Source organism: Rhinoraja longicauda, chromosome 13 (assembly GCF_053455715.1).
Source record: "Rhinoraja longicauda isolate Sanriku21f chromosome 13, sRhiLon1.1, whole genome shotgun sequence".
NCBI lineage: Eukaryota > Metazoa > Chordata > Chondrichthyes > Rajiformes > Arhynchobatidae > Rhinoraja > Rhinoraja longicauda.
The window spans coordinates 40,278,756-40,300,721 of NC_135965.1; the positions used below are offsets into that span (position 1 = coordinate 40,278,756).

Consider the following 21,966-nt stretch of genomic DNA (forward strand, 5'->3'; position numbering starts at 1 on the left):
GTGTGGGAGGGAACCAGAGCACCCAGGAGAAACCCACACGGTCACGGGGAGAAGGTACAGACTGACTCGGGCGGCACGGTGGCGCAGCGGTAGAGTTGCTGCCTTACAGCGAATGCAGCGCCGGAGACTCAGGTTCGATCCTGACTACGGGCGCCGTCTGTACGGAGTTTGTACGTTCTCCCCGTGACCTGCGTGGGTTTTCTCCGAGATCTTCGGTTTCCTCCCACACTCCAAAGACGTGCAGGTTTGTAGGTTAATTGGATGGGCAAATGCAAGAATTGTCCCATAGTGGGTGTAGGATAGTGTTAGTGTGCGGGGATCGCTGGGCGGTGCGGACCCGGTGGGCCGAAGGGCATGTTTCTGCGCTGTATCTCTAAAATCTAAAAAAAAAAAATCTAAATCATAGTCAGGATCGAACCCAGGTCTCTGGCAGTATAAGGCAACAACTCTACCACTGTGCCACTCTGCCGCCCCAGACCAGACTGTTCTGAAAAAGGGTCCTGACCCAAAATGTCACCCATCCTTTTTCTCTAGATAAGCCACCTGACCTGCTGAATTACTTCAGCACTTTGTGTCCATCTTCGATATAAACCAGCATCTGCAGTTCCTTTCCACACAACTACGAGGATTGCATGGGTCAGTGGGTTCCTGATTTGTGCAGTGAAGGATTGCAGCATGAAAGTATAGAACATGCTGGTAGACCCGAGCTCCAGCTACAATACTGGACATTGGACTCAGTGCTGAGTCCTGGAGTATAGTTCAGTTCTCCTGAACTGAGAGACCAGATGCACATTGTATTCGGAAACTCAGCCGAACAAGTTAGTGCTGGCATTGCTGGCACAAGCCCAACCATATGAATGATGATGCATGGCCTGGAGCAAAAAGGTGCTGGAGAAGCTCAATGCATCAGGCAGCATCTCTGGAGAACATGGACATGTGACGTTTCAGGTTGGGATTTTTCATCAGACTGAGTGGAGGGTCCCGATCCAAAACCTCACCTATCCATTTTCTCCAGAGATGCTGCCTGACCCGTTGAGTTACTCCAGTACTTTGTGTCCCTTTGTGTAAACCAGGATCTGCAGTTCCTTGTTTCGACATCGAGGAAAAAGGTAACTGGAGATAGCATTGGTGTATTTTCAATAAATGAATGCTTTTAATTATTTTTTGCCAATTAAATATTATTCTAATGGTTTGAACGTTTGAAATAAATGTTAATATTTTGAGTTATTTATATCTACAAATCTTTTCAAATGTTTCTGATGACCAGAGATGTTTAGAAACAGTTGAAAATATCTTTCATGACTCAAGTTTTCATCGACCATTGGGAAGTCCACAGGCTCAGGATCAACCAGTTTAGTTTAGTTTAGAGATACAGCGCAGAAACAGGCCCTTTGGCCCACCGAGTCCGCACAGACCAGCGATCCCTGCACATTAACACTACCCAACACACACTAGGGACAATTTTACATTATACCAAGCCGATTGACCTACAAACATGTACGTCTTTGGAGTGTGGGAGGAAACCGAAGATCTCGCAGAAAACCCATGCACGTCACCTAGAGAACATACAAACTTCGAGCAGACAAGCACCCGTAGCCAGGATCGAACCAGGTCTCTGGTGCTGTAAGGCAGTAGCTCTACTGCTGTACTACCGTGCCGGAGGTCGAGTCTCTAACCATGGACCATCCTGCTTTGCTCCTCTGGACTCCAGAGTCTGCAAAGGATCAGTCGAGCCCCCGTGGGGATGAAATTAGGACAAGTGCAAGATGAGAGGAAGGTTGACACATGATATGGCCCATCAGCCCCACTCTTACTTTTAAATGGTATCTTCACTCCCAGTCAAACAGGGAGGCTAGAAACCACCTTTTAGATATTAGAAAGTCAACGATGGTCTCTTTCAACTGCTAACTCCTTATGGTGAGGAGCATTAATGTAAGAGGAATCGTGGCAACACCAGAGATGGTTAAAAGCTTCATTCCTAGGCATAATTATCATCAATAATTTGTCCTGGTCCAACCATATTCACACTATGATCAATAACTACTTGCAAGTCAATGGACATTTTTAAGGCAGAGATAGATAGATTCTTGATGAGTACGGGTATCAGGGGTTATGGGGGGAAAGCAGGAGAATGGGGTTAGGAGGGAGAGATAGATCAGCTACGATTGAATGGCAGAGTATACTTAATGGGCCGAATGGCCTAACTCTACTCCTATCACTTATGAAAGCACACCAGTGTCTCTACTTCCTCAGAAGACTAACAAAGTTCAGCACAACTCCAATGACACTCATCAATTTTGACAACTGCACTATCGAAAGCATCCCTTCATGATGCATTACAAATGGATTGGCAACTGCTCTGGCCAAGACTGCAAGAAATTACACAGCCTAATCCATTGCGCAAACCAGACTCCTCTTCCTTCCCCCCCCCCCCCCCCCCCCCCCTCCATTGACTCCATCTACATTTCACGCTGTCTCGGGAATGCAGCCAACATAATTAAAGACCATTTACACCCAATCAATTCCTCTTGTCCGCTCTCCCTTCAAACAGAAGATACAAAAGTTTGAAAGCATGTACCACCAAATTCAGGGACAGCTTCTTCCCAGACTAAGGGCGTCATCCCGATCTTCCAATCTACCTTGTTGTGGCCCTTGCACTTTTTCCCCCCTGCATTTGCTTTGTCGCTCTAACACTATAGACTGCACTCAGGGTATTTTTTTCTCTTTGTAGTACCCGGTGTGCCTGTGTGTGTTTGATTGTACTGTACTCATGATCTCCCGGTGGCTGAGCACTTCAACTCCACCTCCCATTCCCAGTCTGACCTTACTGTCATGGGCCTCCTCCAGTGCTATAGTGAGGCCCACCGGAAATTGGAGGAACAGCACCTCATATTTCGCCTGGACAGCTTGCAGCCCAGTGGTATGAACATTGACTTCTCCAACTTTAGATAGTTCCTCTGTCCCTCTCCTCCCCGATCTCCCACTGTCTCCCTGTCTCCACCTATATCCTTCCTTTGTCCCGCCCCCCTGACATCAGTCTGAAGAAGGGTCTCGACCCGAAACGTCACCCATTCCATCTCTCCTGAACAGCACCTCATATTTCGCCTGGGCAACTTGCAGCATAGTGGTATGAACATCGACTTCTCCAACTTTAGATACCCATTCCATCATTCCATGCTGCCTGACCTGCTGAGTTACTCCAGCACTTTGTGAATAAATACCTTCGATTTGTACCAGCATCTGCAATTATTTTCTTGACGTGAGAGGACGCTGGCGTTGTGTATTCGCCGCTTTTCCGTCAGGATAGTTTGTCTGTTTGTTTCTATGTTAATTGTTTTTGTAAAGCGCTTTGAGCATGTGATAAGGCGCTATATAAAATAAATGGATTATTATTATTATTATTAGTACTCAAGTGGTATGATTTGATTGGAATTGTATGTAAAACAAAGTTTTCACTATATTGTGGTAGACATGACAATAATTTAAAAAAAACAATACCAGCCAATACCGGATCAGGTAGGAAGGTGTTCATTCCCACCCAAAAGCTTGCTTTCATCAGTCAGGGCTTTGAGTATAAAAGTTGGAAAGTCATGTAGCAGCTGTATAAAACTTTGGTTTGGCCACATTTAGTATATTGTGTGCAGTTCTGATTGCCATGCAATGGGGAAGATGTGGAGGCTTTGGAAAGGGTGCTGAAGGTAGTGCTGGAGCTTTGCAAAGGCTAAGGAAGAGGTTACTGCGTGGTTTAGGAGGTATTAACTACAAGGAAAAGTCAAACAAACTTTGATGGTTTTCTCTGGAGTGTTGATGGCTGAGGGGTGACCTGTTAGAAGTGCATAAAATTATGGGAGGGTAAATAGTCAGTACCTTTCCCACAGGGTCGAAATGTCAAATACCAGAGAAAATGGATTTAAGATGAGACGGGTGAAGTTTAACAGAGATTTACAAGGCAGCTTTTTTTTTTAAACGCAGAGTGGTAGGTGTCTGGAACACGCTGCCGGGGAAGATGATAGAAGAAGATGTGATAGCAACATTTAAGAGGCATTTTGACAGCCAGGGAGTGCATGGAAGATGGACACACTGCTGGAGTAACTCAGCGGGTCAGGCAGCATCTCTGGAGAAAAGGAATAGGTGAGGTTTCGGGTCGAGACCCTTCTTCATAGACCACTTGCAAGCAGATGAGATGAGTTAAACTTGGTATCACGCACAGCGCAGACGTTGTGGACCGAAGGGTCTGTTCCAGTGCGGTACTGTTCCATGTTTAACCTTGGAGATACTGCATGGACACAGGTCCTTCGGCCCATCAAGTCCATGCTGACCAATGATCACCCATCCACTAGTTCTATCCTGCACACTCGGGACATTTTACAGCTGCCAATTCACCTACGAATCTGCACGTCTTTGGGATGTGTGAGAAAACCCATGCGGTCACAGGGAGAATGTGCAAACTCCACACAGACAGCACCGGCAGTCAGGATTGAACCCAGGACTCTAGCGCTGTAAGGCAGCAACTCAATTTACGAGAATGTTGCCAGGACTCGAGCGCCTGGACTATAGGGAGAAGGTGAGCAGGCTAGGACTCTATTCCTCGGAGTGCAGGAGAATGAGGGGTGATCAGATAGAGATGTACAAAATCGTGAGAGGAATAGATTGGGTAGACACACTGAGTCTCTTGCCCAGAGTAGGGGAATCGAGAACCAGAAGACATAGGTTTCAGGTGAGGAAGGTAACATTTAATAGGAACCCGAGGGGTTATTTTTTCACACAGAAGGTGGTGGGCATATAGAACGAGCTGCCGGAGGAGGTAGTTGAAGCAGGTACTATCACAATGTTTAAGGAACGTTTGGACAGGTACATGGATAGGATAGGTTTAGAGGGCTATGGGACAAACACAGGCAGATGGGACTGGTGTAGATGGGACGTGTTTGTCGATGAAGGCAAGTTGGGCCGAAGGGCCTGTTTCCACTCTGTATGACTCTACTGCCTTGCCACTGTTCTAACATCCTGTTGTCACTAGCGCACTCAGGTAAAGGTTTTCTCATGGTAATAGTATCCCATAGTTTCTTAGCTCTGGCCTTCCAATGTCAAGTGCCTGTGACTGTGTGTGCACACTGAATTTACCACATCAACCTAAAGTGGGCCAACATAAAGGTGCAGGAGACAGTGAATATAAATCAGAGCATCACACACAGATTGTTGCGGTGGCATTCCCAGAGTCAGACATTACCAGCAAAAGGCTCATAAAAATGCTTTCATTGTGCATTTGAGCTCCCTCCCTTAGTGCCTTTTGCACTTTATTTGCTGCGCGTCACAATGTACAAAGGCCAGCGCCTACTGTGCTGGGAATGTTTCCGATGACAAACAGAATCAACACAAAGAAGCCCTCAGCCAATCCTGGAAATATGAAACAAAAATGCACAGGGCGTTAGATTAGACAGGTGAATGTTCTGACTGTGATAATCAACATCACCTTAGCCATGCAGTCATTTCACCCTTGCCATCGGGAAGAAGGTACAAGAGCCAGAAAACTGTAACATCCAGCTTCTTCCCTATAACCATCAGGCTATTAAACACTACAACCTCTAAATAAGTTCTGAACTACATAGACACGGGGGCTTTGATTTTGTCTGTTTGCATTAATATTGTTTGTTTGTTTTTTGTATGTAAATATGTGTGTGTATTATATATATAAATATATGTATATATATATATATATATAATACACACATATTTACACATAAAGAACAAACAAACAATATTAATGCAAAAAGACAAAATCAAAGTCCCCATGTCTATCTATATATATATATATATATATATATATATATATATATATAAATGTATAAATATATACACACTGAACTTTTTTTTCTTTGTACTATGTTTACATATCCTGTTGCGATGCTGCAAGTAAGGATTTCATTGTTCTAACTGGGACATATGATAATAAAACGCTCTTCATGAATTCTACCACATTAAAAGTTAATTTTGCTATTCTTTGCATGGCTTCGACCGACATGGTAACTTTTCCTATTTGTTTATAATGAGCGTTTGGTCATACGATTCGAATATTTGCATTTTAGCAGCTTTATAATGCGTGTAATTAAACTCTGACTTCCTGTGTTTTGCTTCCTGTGTCTTTCTTATGTGGCTGAACGTCTCGAAAGTTAACGAGACAATTATGGTAAACGTGTGGAGCTACCTCAGTGGAAGTTGCGAGTGATTGATGTTCCATTAGCTTCTTGAGCTGTTACTCATTGCGATGAAAAGCTGGTGTGTTCATATTCCAGGCATCCAATCCACTTAATTTACGGATGTTTTAAAGCTGCAACTGCAGGTGCAAGTAGCTAACCCCTACCTACCCTCTGTGTTGTGCCAAAGAAACACACAAAGCATATACAGGCATTTACCTCTTGCAGGCTACCTGAAAAAACATCATCCAACTAGACTTGCTCCAAAGATAGACACAAAAAGCTGGAGTAACTCAGCAGATCAGACAGCATCTCTGGAGAAAAGGAATAGGTGGGGGGGGGGGGGGTGGGGGGGGATCTGTAACTTTGTAAGCGCCCTTTATGGCCGACTATTTGCATTCCTTGGCAAGGTAAGCAAGCAAAGAATTTCATTGTGACTTCTCACATGTAACAATAAAGTATTTTTTTAAAATTCTATGTGACATTTTAGGTCGAAAGTCAGGGGAGTGGGAAATGGGAGATATAGACGGTGATATAAAGAGATAATAGACAATAGATAGACAATAGACAATAGACAATAGGTGCAGGAGTAGGCCATTCAGCCCTTCGAGCCAGCACCGCCATTCAATGCGATCATGGCTGATCACTATCAATCAGTACCCCGTTCCTGCCTTCTCCCCATACCCCCTCACTCCGCTATCCTTAAGAGCTCTATCCAGCTCTCTCTTGAAAGCATCCAACGAACTGGCCTCCACTGCCTTCTGAGGCAGAGAATTCCACACCTTCACCACCCTCTGACTGAAAAAGTTCTTCCTCATCTCCGTTCTAAATGGCCTACCCCTTATTCTCAAACTGTGGCCCCTTGTTCTGGACTCCCCCAACATTGGGAACATGTTATCTGCCTCTAATGTGTCCAATCCCCTAATTATCTTATATGTTTCAATAAGATGTAGAACAAAGGAATGAAAGATATGCAAAAAAAGTACCAATGATAAAGGAAACAGGCCATTGTTTGGTGTGGGCTAGGTGAAAACGAGTTCCAGACAATGACTTGGGTGGGGGAAGGACGGAGAGAGAGAGAGAGGGGATGCAAGGGTGACAACAAGTTCCTCCTTTGTCCGGTTCCTAGACCCTGAAATATTTATGGGAAATTCCCTTTCGAAATTTAAAGTGAAATTAAGAGGATTCCAAATTCAATTCTTGAATTTGAACTAGTGCCAACTGGGAAACTAAAAGCAATCAGTTTTTAAATAAGGGGCGTCAGAGCGTCGCAGCGGTAGAGTTGCTGCCTCCCAGCGCCAGGGAGCAGGGTTCGATCCTGACCTCGGGTGCTGTCTGTACAGAGTTTGCACATCCCCCCTGTGACTGCATGGGATTTCCCCGAGTTTCCTCCCACACTCCAAAGAAGTACAGGTTTGTAGATTAATTGGCCTCGGTTGGCCGCAGGGCCTGTTTCCATGCCGAATCTCTAAACCTAACATGGGGTGTCTCCAGCAACTCACTGTCATTTATGAAGTTGTTGGAAAGATGACCATCAATAGTGCTGACTGATTCCAAGAGAGAGAGAGAGAGAGCTCTCCTGGCCATGGAGTCTATTGTACAACGTAAATTGTACCATAATTATTTCTTTAAAATCGATCACAAATAATAAATGTGATCCTTTTTAATCACAAGTACTGCGAAATGTGTTAACAATATCAAGGTTGCACAAAAATCTCTGATAACAGTCGAGGTCACAGCAGCATATCTGGAAAGACTAGAATTAAGGTTTGTTCACAAGTTCATGTTATGTGAGTAGAATTAGCCCATTTGGCCCATCGAGTCTACTCCCCCATTCAATCATGGCCGATCTCTGCCTCCTAATCCCATTTTCCAACCTTCTCCCCATAACCCTTAACACCGGTTCTAATCAAGAATTTGGCTATCGCTGCCTCAAAAATATCCACTGACTTGGCCTCCACGGCCCTCTGTGGCAATGAGTTCCACAGGTTAACTACCCTCTGACTAAGGCATGATGCATTAAAATTGATTCATTCAATATTATCTCTTTCAAAATTCTCCTCAGCAGCAGAGCTGCTGCCTTACAGTGCCAGAGAACTGGGTTGTATCCTGATTACGGGTGCTTGTATGTATGGAGTTTGTACGTTCTCCCTGTGACCTGCGTGGGTTTTCTCTGGAATCTCCGGTTTCCCCCCACACTCCAAAGACATACATGTTTGTACGTTAATTAGCTTGGTATAATTGTAAATTTTCCGTAGTGTCTGTAGTATGTTGTTGGTGTGCTGGGATCGCTGGTTGGCGCGGACTCGCTGGGCTGAAGGGCCTGTTTCCGCGCTGTGTCTCTAAACTAAACTAATCTCATTGCATATTAGTTGTAACAAGCACAGCAATTCCAATTCCTGTAAACCCTGAATTATGTATGTACAGTCAACTGGTCTGACATGTGCCCTTTGTACAAGGCAAACTGTAAATGGTCAACAGGAAGCCAAAGTGAATAATGTCAAGATTGGAGATAGACATAAAAAGCTGGCGTAAGCGGAACAGGCAGCATCTCTGGAGAGAACTTGGGCGGCACGGTGGCGCAGCGGCAGAGTTGCTGCTTTACAGCGAATGCAGCGCCGGAGACTCAGGTTCGATCCTGACTACGGGTGCTGCACTGTAAGGAGTTTGTACGTTCTCCCCGTGACCTGCGTGGGTTTTTTCCGAGATCTTCGGTTTCCTCCCACACTCCAAAGACGTACAGGTATGTAGGTTAATTGGCTGGGTAAATGTAAAAATTGTCCCTAGTGTGTGTAGGATAGTGTTAATGTACGGGGATCACTGGGCGGCACGGACTTGGTGGGCCGAAAAGGCCTGTTTCCGGCTGTATATATATGATATGATATATGATATATGAGAAGGAAATGGGTGACGTTTCGGGTCGAGACCCTTCTTCAGACTAGTTCCCTTGGGCCCCAATCAATGGCGTGAAAGTGCCTCTCATGTGAATGGAAGTATTGGATGAATCTGAGGCAGATCTAAAATCACTGTTTACTGCTGTGCACAATGTGACATTCAACAAATCTTTGGTACCCGAATTCCACACGAGAGTCTGTTACAAATCAGTAACACTTCACACTCCATTTGCTGGGGTTCCTTATTCCCTTATCATGTGTAAGAAGGAACTGCAGATGCTGGTTTAAACCAAAGAAAGACACAAGGTTTAAACCAGCATCTTTGTAACTCAAAGGGACTGGCAGCATCTCTGGAGACAAGGAATGGGTGATGTTTTGGGTCAAGACCCTTCTTCAGTCATGTACCTATGCACAGTAAATGCATTGATTGTAATGGTGTATTGCCCTTCTGCTGACTGGTTGGCACGCAACAAAGTTTTTCACTGTACTTTGGTACACGTGGCAATAAACTAAACAGAACTGAACTAAACTGAAGGTATTTATTCACAAAATGCTGGAGTAACTCAGCAGGTCAGGCAGCATCTCAGGAGAGAAGCAATGGGGGACGTTTCGGGTCGAGACCATTCTTCAGACTAAACTGAACTGAGCTGGGCTTCTGTGCTTCTGAGGGAAAACATATTTATGTCACGGAACCTGAGATAGTGTAGAACTTAACCAATTAAGAATCAAAGAACTGCAGATGGTGGTGGGTCACACAAAAGGACACAGTGCTGGAGTAACTCAGGCAGCATCTCTGAAGAACACAGATAGGTGATAGGTGACATTTCGGGTCAGGTCTTTTCATCGGGCTGATTGTAGTGGGGAGAGAGGGGTGGGGAGGGAAGAAAGGTGGGAGAATGGAGAGGCAAGACAAAGCTTGGCAGGTACTAAGTGGACACAGGCGTGGAGTAGAGTGGGGGGGGGGGAGGGGGGGAGGGGGGGGTGTTGGATCTGCAGATGGCTGGAACAAAGGCTAGAGATTAAAGAAGAAGGTGTGAGACAGACGGCTTGAAAAGCTGCAAGGGATGCAGGCGGAAGAGGGGAGAAGAAATAGATGTAGGTCTGGGTGGGAGGGGTTGGGGGGAGACGGAAAGTGGTGGGGGGGGTGTTAGGGGTTACTTAAAACTGGAGAATTCAATGTTCAAACACTTCCTCGGTTGGAAGGGCTGTTTCTGTCGCTGGATGGTTTCGAGGGAGGTGGTGTAAGTGCAAGTACGGCCACTCCTACGGTGGTCGGGGAATGTGTCAGGGGATGGGGCAGGCATGGGTAGGGGAGGGAGGGAGGGATGAGTGTACCAGAGAGCAACCTGTGTAAATGCTGTCAACCTGCAGTAAATAATCTTTTCACGAGAGAGTTAGATTTAGCTCTTAGGGCTAAGGGAATCAGGGGATGTGGGGGAAAAGCCAGAATGGGGTACAGATTTTGGATGATCAGCCATGATCATATTGAATGGCGGTGCTGGCTCGAAGGGCCGAATGGCCTACTCCTGCACCTATTTGCTATGTCTATGTCCATGTCTAAATAGGGACTGCTGGACTGCTCAAAATCGATCGCCGCGGGTTGGCGTGGACTCGGTGGGCCAAAGGGCCTGTTTTTCCGTGCTGTATCTCTAAACTAAACTAAACATACAAAACATTGTGCAGTAAGGTACTACTTGAGACTTAAGCACTGCATCTCAGCTGACACTTTAGCTGAGTACTGAAGGGCTGGTGCGTTGCTGGAAGCACTGTCCTTTGAGTGAGCCATTAAACTGATGCCCCGCTCCCTTCCTGGGAATAAAAAAGATCCGATGACACGTTTGAGTGGACGGGGTGTGCCCATGGTGACCGTCAATATTATCCCTCAATCAACTCCTCACAAAAGGAACCTCATTGTCTGGCCACTTCTCAAAAGCAACGATGTAAGGCTGTTAAGTGCGTTGGGACCACCTGAGAGTACAAAGGACACTTTACAAATACGAGCCTTCTTTTGGTCTTAAATTACCACAAACCAGTACATTAAGTCATCAGTTTTACTTTATTGTCACGTGTACCGCGGTACAGTGGGAAGCTTTTGTAGCCTGATAACCAGTCAGCGGAAAGACAATACATGATTACAATCGAGCCATTCACAGTGTACAGATACATGATAAGGGAATGACGTTTAGCGCAAGGTAAAGCCAGCAAAGTCTGATCAAAGATAGTCCCGAGGTCCCCAATAAGGTAGATAGCAGTTCAGGATTGCTCTTTGGACAGATAAGAATAGGTGACGTTTTGGATTTTGACCCAAAATGTCACCCATCCTTTTTCTCCAGAAATGCTGCCCAACCCGCTAAGTTACTCCACCTCTTAGTGTCGATCTTTATCTATAATATTGAAAGTCATGAACCAGGAATTTACAATGCAAACCTCCATTGTCACTAGTGTAAAGATGTCTTACAGTTTCTGAAGTCTGAAGAAGGATCTCGACCTGAAATGTCACCCATTCCTTCTCTCCAGACATGCTACATGTCCCGCTGAGTGACTCCAGCATTTTGTGTCTACCTTCTTATAGTTTCTACCTGTCTTCTTTTTTTAAAAATAATCCCGGGATAAAATCAGTTTATCAATCTTTCTTATTTTGACTTATTTAAAAGTATATATTTTTTTTAATGCTTGGAGCTTAGATTTTAAAATCCATCCCAGGCTTTTAGTTTGTTTGAAATCTGGCTCATCCAGACTTGCACTTCTCCTAAAGTTTACTGGAGGTCAGAAGAAATGACATCCTGCACTGGTAGTTATCAATGTGCTATAAAAGGTTAACAAAGTAGTTCCCGTTATTTTGCAGAGACCTTGAAACAGTATACAAGGGTACGCTGTAGATCTTCGTGATAAGGAAAAATGAGCCAGAAGCCAAATTCATCAGTAACTTGATTCAATGTTGGGATTTCTTTTTGTTGAGAATGTCTGTGTATACTTAATATTTCAATTGCACTATTTCCTTTAATAGTTATTGTGTAACATTACGTGGAAGTCAAAGCAGCCAAATTTATGAGTTCCATTTTATCATACATCAACAGGAAACAAACTTTGTAGGGAACACAATACTTCAGTGAAATTGTTCTAGATATTGAGTCCGCACAATATATATCTGGAAAGCTGTTTTCCGCGCATTTGTGCTCCTTAACTACATGAAAAACATTTCTACCCCTCAGCTCTTACAGAAAGATTGGTGTGGGTGTGGGTGTGGGAAGAGAGGGGAGTGGGGGGGGTGAGATTTTTTCCACACTAACCACTAACTGTTTAGTTTAGTTTGGTTTTGTTTAGTTTAGTACAGCTTAGTTTAGATTAGTTTAGTTTAGTTTACTTTAGTTTAGAGATACAGCGTAGATACAGGCCATTTGGCCCACCGAGTTCATGCCGACCAGCAATCAATCACCCCTATACTAATGCTACCCTGCACACTAGGAACAATTTACAGGTTAATCAGCCTACAAACCTGCACATCGTTGGAACGTGGGAGGATACTAGAGAACCTGGATAAACCCCACAGGTCACAGGGAGAACGTACAATTCATTTCATTTTACTGATAACTCACTCGAGGAGACAGTTGACGTTTTTTTAAAGTCCTCAATTCATTTCCAGAATGATAGATGGACAGCTTTCTGTGGGGTTGTGCTTAAAAAAACCCAATCGATCATAGTTCTGTCCAGTTGTTCTTTCTCTGTTTCAAAAAATGAAACTGCTTGGGTTCTTTAGAAAAAAATCAATCAGCATCTACGCCATTGTGTTTTAAAATAATCTGTACTTTAAACAGTAATTACTAACTGCATTTGGTAAAAAATAAACCACATCTAGTGACTACAGCAGTCTAGACAGTGTAAAATCAATAAGAAATTGATGCTTGCATTACTGAGCGTGCATGAAAACCCACACTTGCAGTACATGTTGGAAACTTGGTTTCAAAATTTTGCATTAGTTTGAATTCTTACATTGAATTACATGGAGAATGGAAGGTAATAGATTTTTTTTGTAATTAAGCAGACTTGTGTCTTTATACTATTGAAGAAAGGCATAAATTTAATTCTACCAATTTATATGTTGCTACTCAAAAATGGTTTAAGCAGGAACACGTTGATATCTGCACATGCTATAGATTACATTTATAGTTTATTTCTCTATCTATTTTAAAAAATAATCCCAGGATAAAATCGGCTAATCTGTCTTTTTTATATTACTTATTTTAAAGTTTATTATTTTTAACTGTATTGCTGGTTGGTGATCCAAAGTGTAGGGCAAATAATTAAGATTCTTAATATGGTGTAGGTTATAATTCTCTCTTGTATGTTAGGTTACAAGTTGATTTTACTGAGATTTCCAAATAAATCTCTTTTACAATTTCCTCACACTGTGGGTTTGCACAGCCCAGTAGGTTTGACACAGTTTTTTTTACCATTTAAACCTTGCTTCAATTGTCTATGTTAAACTTCTCTGCTTGCTAATGTGAATGAATTCAGGAAGTGTGAATGAGATCAACAGTGCAAAACTGCATCCAGCTGGTAATCTCACAGAAGGTATACTTCAGATTGGTTTGTTTAGGAGATGAGGTAAAAATATTGTGCTGGTGCGGAAGAATATGTGCTTCTTCTCCCTCTCCCATCAGACAAGAGATATATGTTTGAAAACGCATCCCTCCAGATTCAGGAGGTTTCTTCCCAGCTGTTATCAGGCAACTGTACAGTCCTCTCATCAGCATGAGTTTAGTCAATAGACAATAGGTGCAGGAGGAGGCCATTTGGCCCTTCGAGCCAGCACCGCCATTCAATGTGATCATGGCTGATCATTCTCAATCAGTACCCCGTTCCTGCCTTCTCCCCATACCCCCTGACCGCTATCCTTAAGAGCTCTATCTAGCTCTCTCTTGAATGCATTCAGAGAATTGGGCTCCACTGCCTTCTGAGGCAGAGAATTCCACAGATTCACAACTATCTGACTGAAAAAGTTTTTCCTCAACTCAGTTCTAAATGTCCTACCCCTTATTCTTAAACTGTGGCCCCTGGTTCTGGACCCCCCAACATTGGGAACATGTTTCCTGCCTCTAACGTGTCCAACCCCTTAATAATCTTATATGTTTCGATAAGATCTACTCTCATCCTTCTAAAGTCCTGACTTCCCATCCCTTCGTTATCACCTCTTTCACAACCAACAATGGACCATTGTGGGCTCCACCTTTCCTGGGTCATCGGTGTGATTTGATCTGTACCTTTGCATATCTCTAGTTTCCCTCTCTCTTGAATCTCAGTCTGAAGAAGGGTCTCGATCCAAAACGCCACCCATTCCTTTTCTCCAGAGATGCTGCCTGATCCACTATGTTACTTCAGCATTTGTGTAGACCATTGAACTTTCTTCAATCGGACTTGATCGGACTTCAATGTTATATCCTTGCACTAAATGATGTACTTTTTATCAGTGCACCATGGACGGTTTGATTGTGATCATGTATAGTCTTTTCTTTGACTGGATAGCACACAAACAAAAACTTTTCACTGTACCTCGGCACTTGTGAAAATAATAAACAATATAAACTAAAAATAATCTTATGTTTCAATTTAGGTTATTGTGGTCACATGTACCAAGGTTCAGTGAAAAGCTTTGTTTTGCCTGATTTGCCTGCCTAATCAGATCAGATAATAAAACCGGTAAGTATAATCAAGTCAAACTCACGTACGATAGGCAGCATCTCGGGATAGAAGGAATGGGTGACGTTTCAGGTCGACACTGAAGAAGGGTCTCGACCCCAGGCGTCACCCATTCCTTCGATCTAGAGATGCTGCCCGTCCCAATGAGTTACTCTTGCATTTTGTGTCTATCTTTGGTTAAAACCAGCATCTGCAGATCCTTCCTACAACATTTCCTCAAACTCAAGTACAATAGGTAGTGCAAAGAGGAAGATACAGAGTGCAGTATATAGTTCTCGGCAATGTAACGCATCAGTTCCATCTACAAAGTCCAAAGTTCACAATGGGCTACAGGTGAGTTGGACTGTACCCTAGCTTATGGAAGGACCATTCGGAACCCTGCTAACAGAGTGGAAGAAGCTGTTCCCGAGTCTGGTCGTGTGTGCTTTTAAGCTTCTGTACCTTTTGTCTGTTGGAAACAGGGAGAAGAGGGAATGTCCTTCTGAGGGGTGGGACAAGCCTTTGATTATGTTGGCTGCTTTTGTAAGGCAGCGTGGTGTAGATAGAATCAATGGTGGGGAGTCGGGCCTTTGTGATGGACCGGGCTACATCTACAACTCTGTGCAATTTCTTGCGAGATTTATTGCAAGATTGGATTTGACACCTAATAATTGGGCAACACAATGTTCCTTATCTTGCACCTGGCTGCACTCTACCTGAATACCTGGTGTCTGAAATGCGATGGACCCCGGAACTAGAGCAAGCCCAAGAAAAGTGCGGCACGGTGGCGCAGCAGTAGAGTTGCTGTCTTGCAGTGAATGCAGCGCCGGAGACTCAGGTTCGATCCTGACTACGGGCGCCGTCTGTACGGAGTTTGTACGTTCTCCACGTGACCTGCGTGGGTTTTCTCCGAGATCTTCGGTTTCCTCCCACACTCCAAAGACGTACAGGTATGTAGGTTAATTGGCTGGGCAAATGTAAAATACATTGTCCCTAGTGTGTGTAGGATAGTGTTAATGTGTGGGGATCGCTGGGCGGTGCGGACCCGGTGGGCCGAAGGGCCTGTTTCCGCACTGTATCTCTAAATCTAAAAAGTTAAAACAAAGACGTTTTTTGAATATTTGTGAAAGTGATTGCTCTGGCTTCCCAATGATGAGGCTGGAAAACAGTGAGGTCCAAATGTTCGATTACCCAAGGTGACCACTGCACCATGTATCATGCCGTTGATCCTCTTACCTGCCTGGTTGGTCATGACGGTGACTAAGGCCGACAGGTCCTGGCTCGGATTCTCTCTCGTGACTCCATTTACAGAAAAGACCTCGAAGGTGTAATTGGTGTGGGCCTGGAGATCGGTGATCGAGACCTTGGTGTTTTTCAGCCCCGTCTGCTGGGGAATGAAGTGAATCCCGCTCCCACAGGGCCGGCAGCGGCTGAGGTCACTGTTGCATCTCTTGCAGAGCACGTTGAAGGTAACGTCGTGCCTGCCCCCGTTGTTCTGAGGAGGGCTCCACTCCAGGATCACCGACGTCTTGTTAATGTTGGAAATCAGGTTGAGCGGAGCAGAGGGTGGTGCTAGTTAGAATAGAGAAATACAGTGAATAACAACTTTATTGTGCTAAAAAAAAAAATCAGTACAATATTCAATCTACTTAATCCTTTTTAAGACATCTTCAGGGCATTTGTTGAGAATAAATCATTATGTCAAAATATTTTAGAAGAAAGCCACAAAGCCGTTTTTTTAATCATCTTGGCTGCTCTACTTCCTTCCAGTTCATTCATAGTTACTTGGTTATCTTGGATTACCAATGGTTTATATGATAGCCACGGGCAAAAAAGTTTAAAAGAAATTATAAAGTTGCCAAGATATCGTTACAAGATACTGAACACAATCTGCGTCCAATGTCATCAGGATTGGCTGCTAACTTTCCATTTTAAAGACCCAATGCAGAAATTAACTGTTTCTGTTGCATGTGCCCTTGCAACCTCGCAAACACAAAATACAACATAAATTACTGCAAATCAATCAGGGTTCAGATGTAACAATTGACAGCTGACCCCCCCCCCCCCCCCCCCAACAGCTGCTGACGACCTTCTACCGCTGCACCATAGAGAGCATCCTAACACATGGCATCCCTGTGTGGTACCTCAGCTGCAGAGAGGAAAGCTCTTCAGCGGGTAGTCCATAGAGCTCAGAGGACCATCGGAACACAGCTACCAGCCTTGGAGGGCATCTACAACACACGATGCCTCAGAAAAGCCACCAGCATCCACAAAGACTCTTCACACCCCTGCAACAGTCTGTTCGAACTTCTACCATCGGGCAGACGATACAAGGCCTTCTACGCCCACACTTCCAGACTCAGGAACAGCTTCATCCACAGGGCCATAGCTGCTCTGCTATGAACCGGTCCTGCTGAGCCGGATGGTCACATCGCACAGTGAACTGGCACAGATCTACTTGCACTTTACTCTGATTTAAAACTGTTCTCATTTGTTTCATTGGGTTGTTTAAATTAATACTGACTAGCTAATTAATTTATTGCATCGTATGGGAGGCGCATTCCCAATCTTGTTGTACCCCTGTACAATGACAATAAAGATATATTGTATTGTATTGTATTGTATTGTATTGTATTGATGGCCATTAGTAAACTCCATGGCATGTAAGCAATAAACCTTTTTCAAGGTATTTGATACACCACTGCAAGAATCAGGTGGCACTGAGGCACAACAATAGAGTTGCTGTCGTACAGCGCCAGGGACCCGGGTGTGATCCTGACTACGGGTGCTGTCTGTACGGAGTTTGTACATTCTCCCTGTGACCTGCGTGGGTTTTCTCCGGTTCTCCAGTTTCCTCCACACTCCAAAGACGTACAGGTTTGTAGGTTAATTGGCTTGGTTTAGTTGTAAATTGTGCCTCGTGTGTGTGTGTAGGATAGCATTTGCGTGTCGGGATCCCTGGTCGGCGGAAACTCGGTGTGCCTAAGGGCCTGTTTCTGCGCTGTATCTCTAAATTCTAAACTCAACTCTGAAGAAACACACTTACAAAATCAATTGATGAAATAAAAGTACAGTTGGAGGTTGGTAAGAGATAATTCTCTTGTATTAGTTCATTTTGTGCAATGAACTCCTCTCAGTCTACATCCGAACAGACTGCTCTGTGTTCACGTGGGAAAATGTCCCACACTGAATATGAAGCTTGCAAGCAAAGATCAATGTTGATTACGTGGGACAGGGCCTGATGATGTCTAAACAGGGAACCGGTCAGGCGTAAAGCTGTGCCCCAGATGCTAGCAAGAGTTGCGGAAAAGTGCACTGGAGAGGAGAGACATGGTTATGCAACAAAGTAGAAGCATGAAGCTCCCCATAAGGACAATCTGCATAATGCAATTTCCTTTGGAAGCCAGCTCAGAACTTGTGTGCTTTGCGCTGTTACAGTTGCCTCATTATTAATTCAATATAGATTTTAAATGTGCAGGAAATAAATCCTCCTTTTGGTGTTCTGCCATAGTTAGACAGTGTAATATCAAGTAAAGCAATCATATTGACGTTTTTTTTTTAAAAAGCCTGTCAGATTTTTTTGCTAGATAGTGCAGTTTGTATTTGAGAGGATTTTGAAGCACTGTGACCAAGCCTCATCTTGCAGAAGAATCATGCAATTAGACCGAGCATTTATTTGAAAATAAAATGTGGATAAAGTAAGATTGAAGAAACTCAGTCACTTGGTTTTCTCAAGCTATTTTCGCTCTTATGGAGGATAGGGTTAATATCCCCTGGTGATTAATTACATCTTAGGCTATTATTCAAATACATGCCACAACGATGAGGATGGAGATTTACCCAGAATAGATAGGAATGTAGAACTCGAAGGCATCACAAAATGCTGGAGTAACTCAGCGGGTCAGGCAGCATCTCAGGAGAGAAGGAATGGGTGACATTTCGGGTCGAGACCCTTCTTCAGGCTGATGTCAGAGGAGGGGGCGGGACAAAGATAGGATGTAGTTGGAGACAGGAAGACAGTGGGAGAACTGGGAAGGGGAGGGGAAAGAGAGGGACAGAGGAACTCTCTGAAGTTAGAGTAATCAATGTTCATACCGCTGGGGTGTAAGCTGCCCAAGCGAAATATGAGATGCTGTTCCTCCAATTTCCAGTGGGCCTCACTATGACAATGGAGGAGGCCCATGACAGAAATGTAGAATGGTTGCAATCAAATCAGCCCTAATCTTATTGAATGGTGGAGCCAAAGGATTACTCCTGCTCCTAATTTGTAAGTTGACACAAAAGCATGTCATTTCCGATAATGTGATTTATAAAACAAATTTTTCTTCAGTGTGGAATAATCAGTGCTGATGCTGTGCAATTTGTTTGCCTGGATTTATTGGGCTAGCAATCACGTCTCACTGGGAAAGGTGCATCAAACCTGCGATGTGCAGTAGGACAGTGCATGATTTGGGAACTGGGCCAGTGTTACGATAAGGAATGAAGCACATTTGTGACGGAATAAATTGTTGAAAGCACAAAGGTATTTCCTCCACTCAGTCACCAAAAAAACGGTGTGGAAGTGGAGAAAGTCGGGTAGGTTGCAGATTGTTAGGGGGAAGGGGTGGGGCCACAGTGGAGAGAGACCCAGGGGTGGGGCGAGGGTCAGGACATCAGTATGGAAAGGAATCTGTAGACTTTGGAGATACAGCGTGGAATATGGCCCTTCGGCCCACCGAGTCTGTGCCGACCAGCGACCACCTCCTACACTAACACTGTCCTACACACTAGGGACAATTTACAATTTACAGAAGCCAATTACAACCTACAAACCTGTACGTCTTGGGAATGTGGGAGGAAACCAGAGCACCCGGAGTAAACCCGCGTGGTCACAGAGAGAACGTACAGACTCCGTACAAACAGCACCCGCAATGGGGATCGAATCCGGGCATCTGGCACTGTAAGGCAGCAACTCTACTGCTGTGCCACTGTGCCGCCCTTGAGGCTTAGTTCATTAGGAAGGAGACAGTGGGATGGCACTGCTGAAGATGAGTTCTTTATCCGGTGGGGATGGGTAGGGACCACATTTTGGAGGTGGCAGAGATGGGTTCCAGCTGTAACAGTAGAGTGGGTAGGAGATCACAATCAACCCACGTTAGTGGTGGAGAACCCAAGGAAGAACCTTAACATTTTTTACTTAAAGGACCCTCAACTGTGGCTTTTCCAAGCATCAGCCTCCTCAAGCTGGAGTCCCGGGTTCGATCCCGACTACGGGCGCTTGTCTGTACGGAGTTTGTACGTTCTCCTCGTCACCTGTGCAGGTATCTTCCAGGATCTCCGGTTTCCTCCCACACTTAAAAGACGTACAGGTTTGCAGGTTAATTGGCTTGGTATAATTGTAAATTGTCCCTAGTGTGTGTAGGATATTGTTAGTGTGTGGGGATCGCTGGTCGGCGCAGACTCGTTGGGCCGAAGAGCCTCTTTCTGCGCTGTATCTCTAAACTAAGCTAAATTAAAGACGACTTAAAGGTAATTAAAACAGAATGCTTTCAATTGGTATCAATGTGACATGTTACCATCTAGTACACCTAGAAACAGAGCGATACAAAGCAGAATAAGTCATTCATTTGCTGCTTTGTCCCAACAACCTGGAGTTTATGATCCTCAATTCAATATTTTTAATAGCACACATCATGCTTATTTTGAATGGATTAATGAGTCTGTTAAAAAGTCTAAACATAAATTTACCAAAAATACATTAGCTTGTGCTGTAGAAATAGCGCTCAGTGGAACTAAGTCCCCCTGATTTATTTTGGATGAATAGTGTTATTGTTTGAAAAGTTATCTTCCAGGAATCAATCCAAATTTAATGTGGTATAATGTGCTTCAAAAATAATGTTTTATTGGGCTCCAGATGGCTTAATGGGGAAAATTTGCATTTATATAATGCCTTTCAAAAACTTGAGATATCCCAAGGCCATTTAGAGCCAATTTGAACCAGAAGAATTGTGGAATAGCACTGCTACATCGGAAGGTAAATAGCAAGTCATTAGGCACAAAATTAACCCCCTAGCTTGGATCCAGCCCCGTAAAATGTTGAGGCAGCTACTTCCCACTGTTTGAATGGTTAGCTGCTGGAACTGACGGCTGTGGAGGCCAAGTCAATGGATATTCTTAAAACGGAGGTTGACAGATGCTTGGTTAGTACTGGTGTCAATAGACAATAGACAATAGGTGCAGGAGTAGGCCATTCGGCCCTGCTAGCCAGCACCGCCATTCAATGTGATCATGGCTGATCATTCTCAATCAGTACCCCGTTCCTGCCTTCTCCCCATACCCCCTGACTCCGCTATCCTTAAGAGCTCTATCTAGCTCTCTCAAATGCATTCAGAGAATTGTCCTCCACTGCCTGCTGAGGCAGAGAATTCCACAGATTTACAACTCTCTGACTGAAAAAGTTGTTCCTCATCTCCGTTCTAAATGGCCTACTCCTTTTTCTTAAACTGTGGCCCCTGGTTCTGGACTCCCCCAACATTGGGAACATGTTTCCTGCCTCTAACATGTCCAACCCCTTAATAACCATATGTTTCGATAAGATCCCCTCTCATCCTTCTAAATTCCAGTGTATACAAGACTAGTCGCTCCAGTCTTTCAACATACGACAGACCCGCCATTCCGGGAATTAACCTAGTGAACCTACGCTGCACAACCTCAATAGCAAGGGGTTACGGGGAGAAGGCAGGAGAATGGGGTTGAGAGGGAAAAATAGATCAGCCATGATTGAATGGTGGAGGAGACTTGATGGGCCGAATGGCCTAATTCTGCTCCTATGGCTTATGAACTGGGCTGACTGTAGTGAATAATTATAACTACTAGTCAGTAGCCCTCAATGGAAATTGGTCATAATAGCAATATAGCATCAGACATGTTCAACCAGGTTCAGATATGAAGACTGGTCAGGATACTGAAGGCTGCCTGTAAATGTTTGGCAGTAATTGGGGTGGAGGAGAAAATAGTTCCAGGTGTAAAATGTCAAGCTTTTGATGCAAAAGAGAACATTTCTCTATCAGAATGCTTTCTTGCATCCATGGCTTATCTCAATATTGGGCACGAGAGGCATACTATTGAAGCTTGCTTGGTGAATTGATGTTATGAATGGCTTCAGAATCTCTTCGATATCATTACTTCTGGTCAATGTTCATAAATAAGGGACCTTACATTCGTGA

General features: G+C 44.1%; 1 protein-coding gene across 2 annotated transcripts in view; it reads right to left on the reverse strand.

Moving 5' to 3' along the window:
* Nucleotides 1–21,966, reverse strand: part of LOC144599660 (ephrin type-A receptor 4-A-like) — a 131,475-nt gene that overhangs the window by 48,174 nt on the left and 61,335 nt on the right. For both annotated transcript variants that reach the window (XM_078410826.1, XM_078410825.1), the window contains one exon: nucleotides 15,998–16,333. In XM_078410826.1, the coding sequence (XP_078266952.1) occupies nucleotides 15,998–16,333 (336 nt within the window). The remainder of the gene's footprint in view (nucleotides 1–15,997; nucleotides 16,334–21,966) is intronic.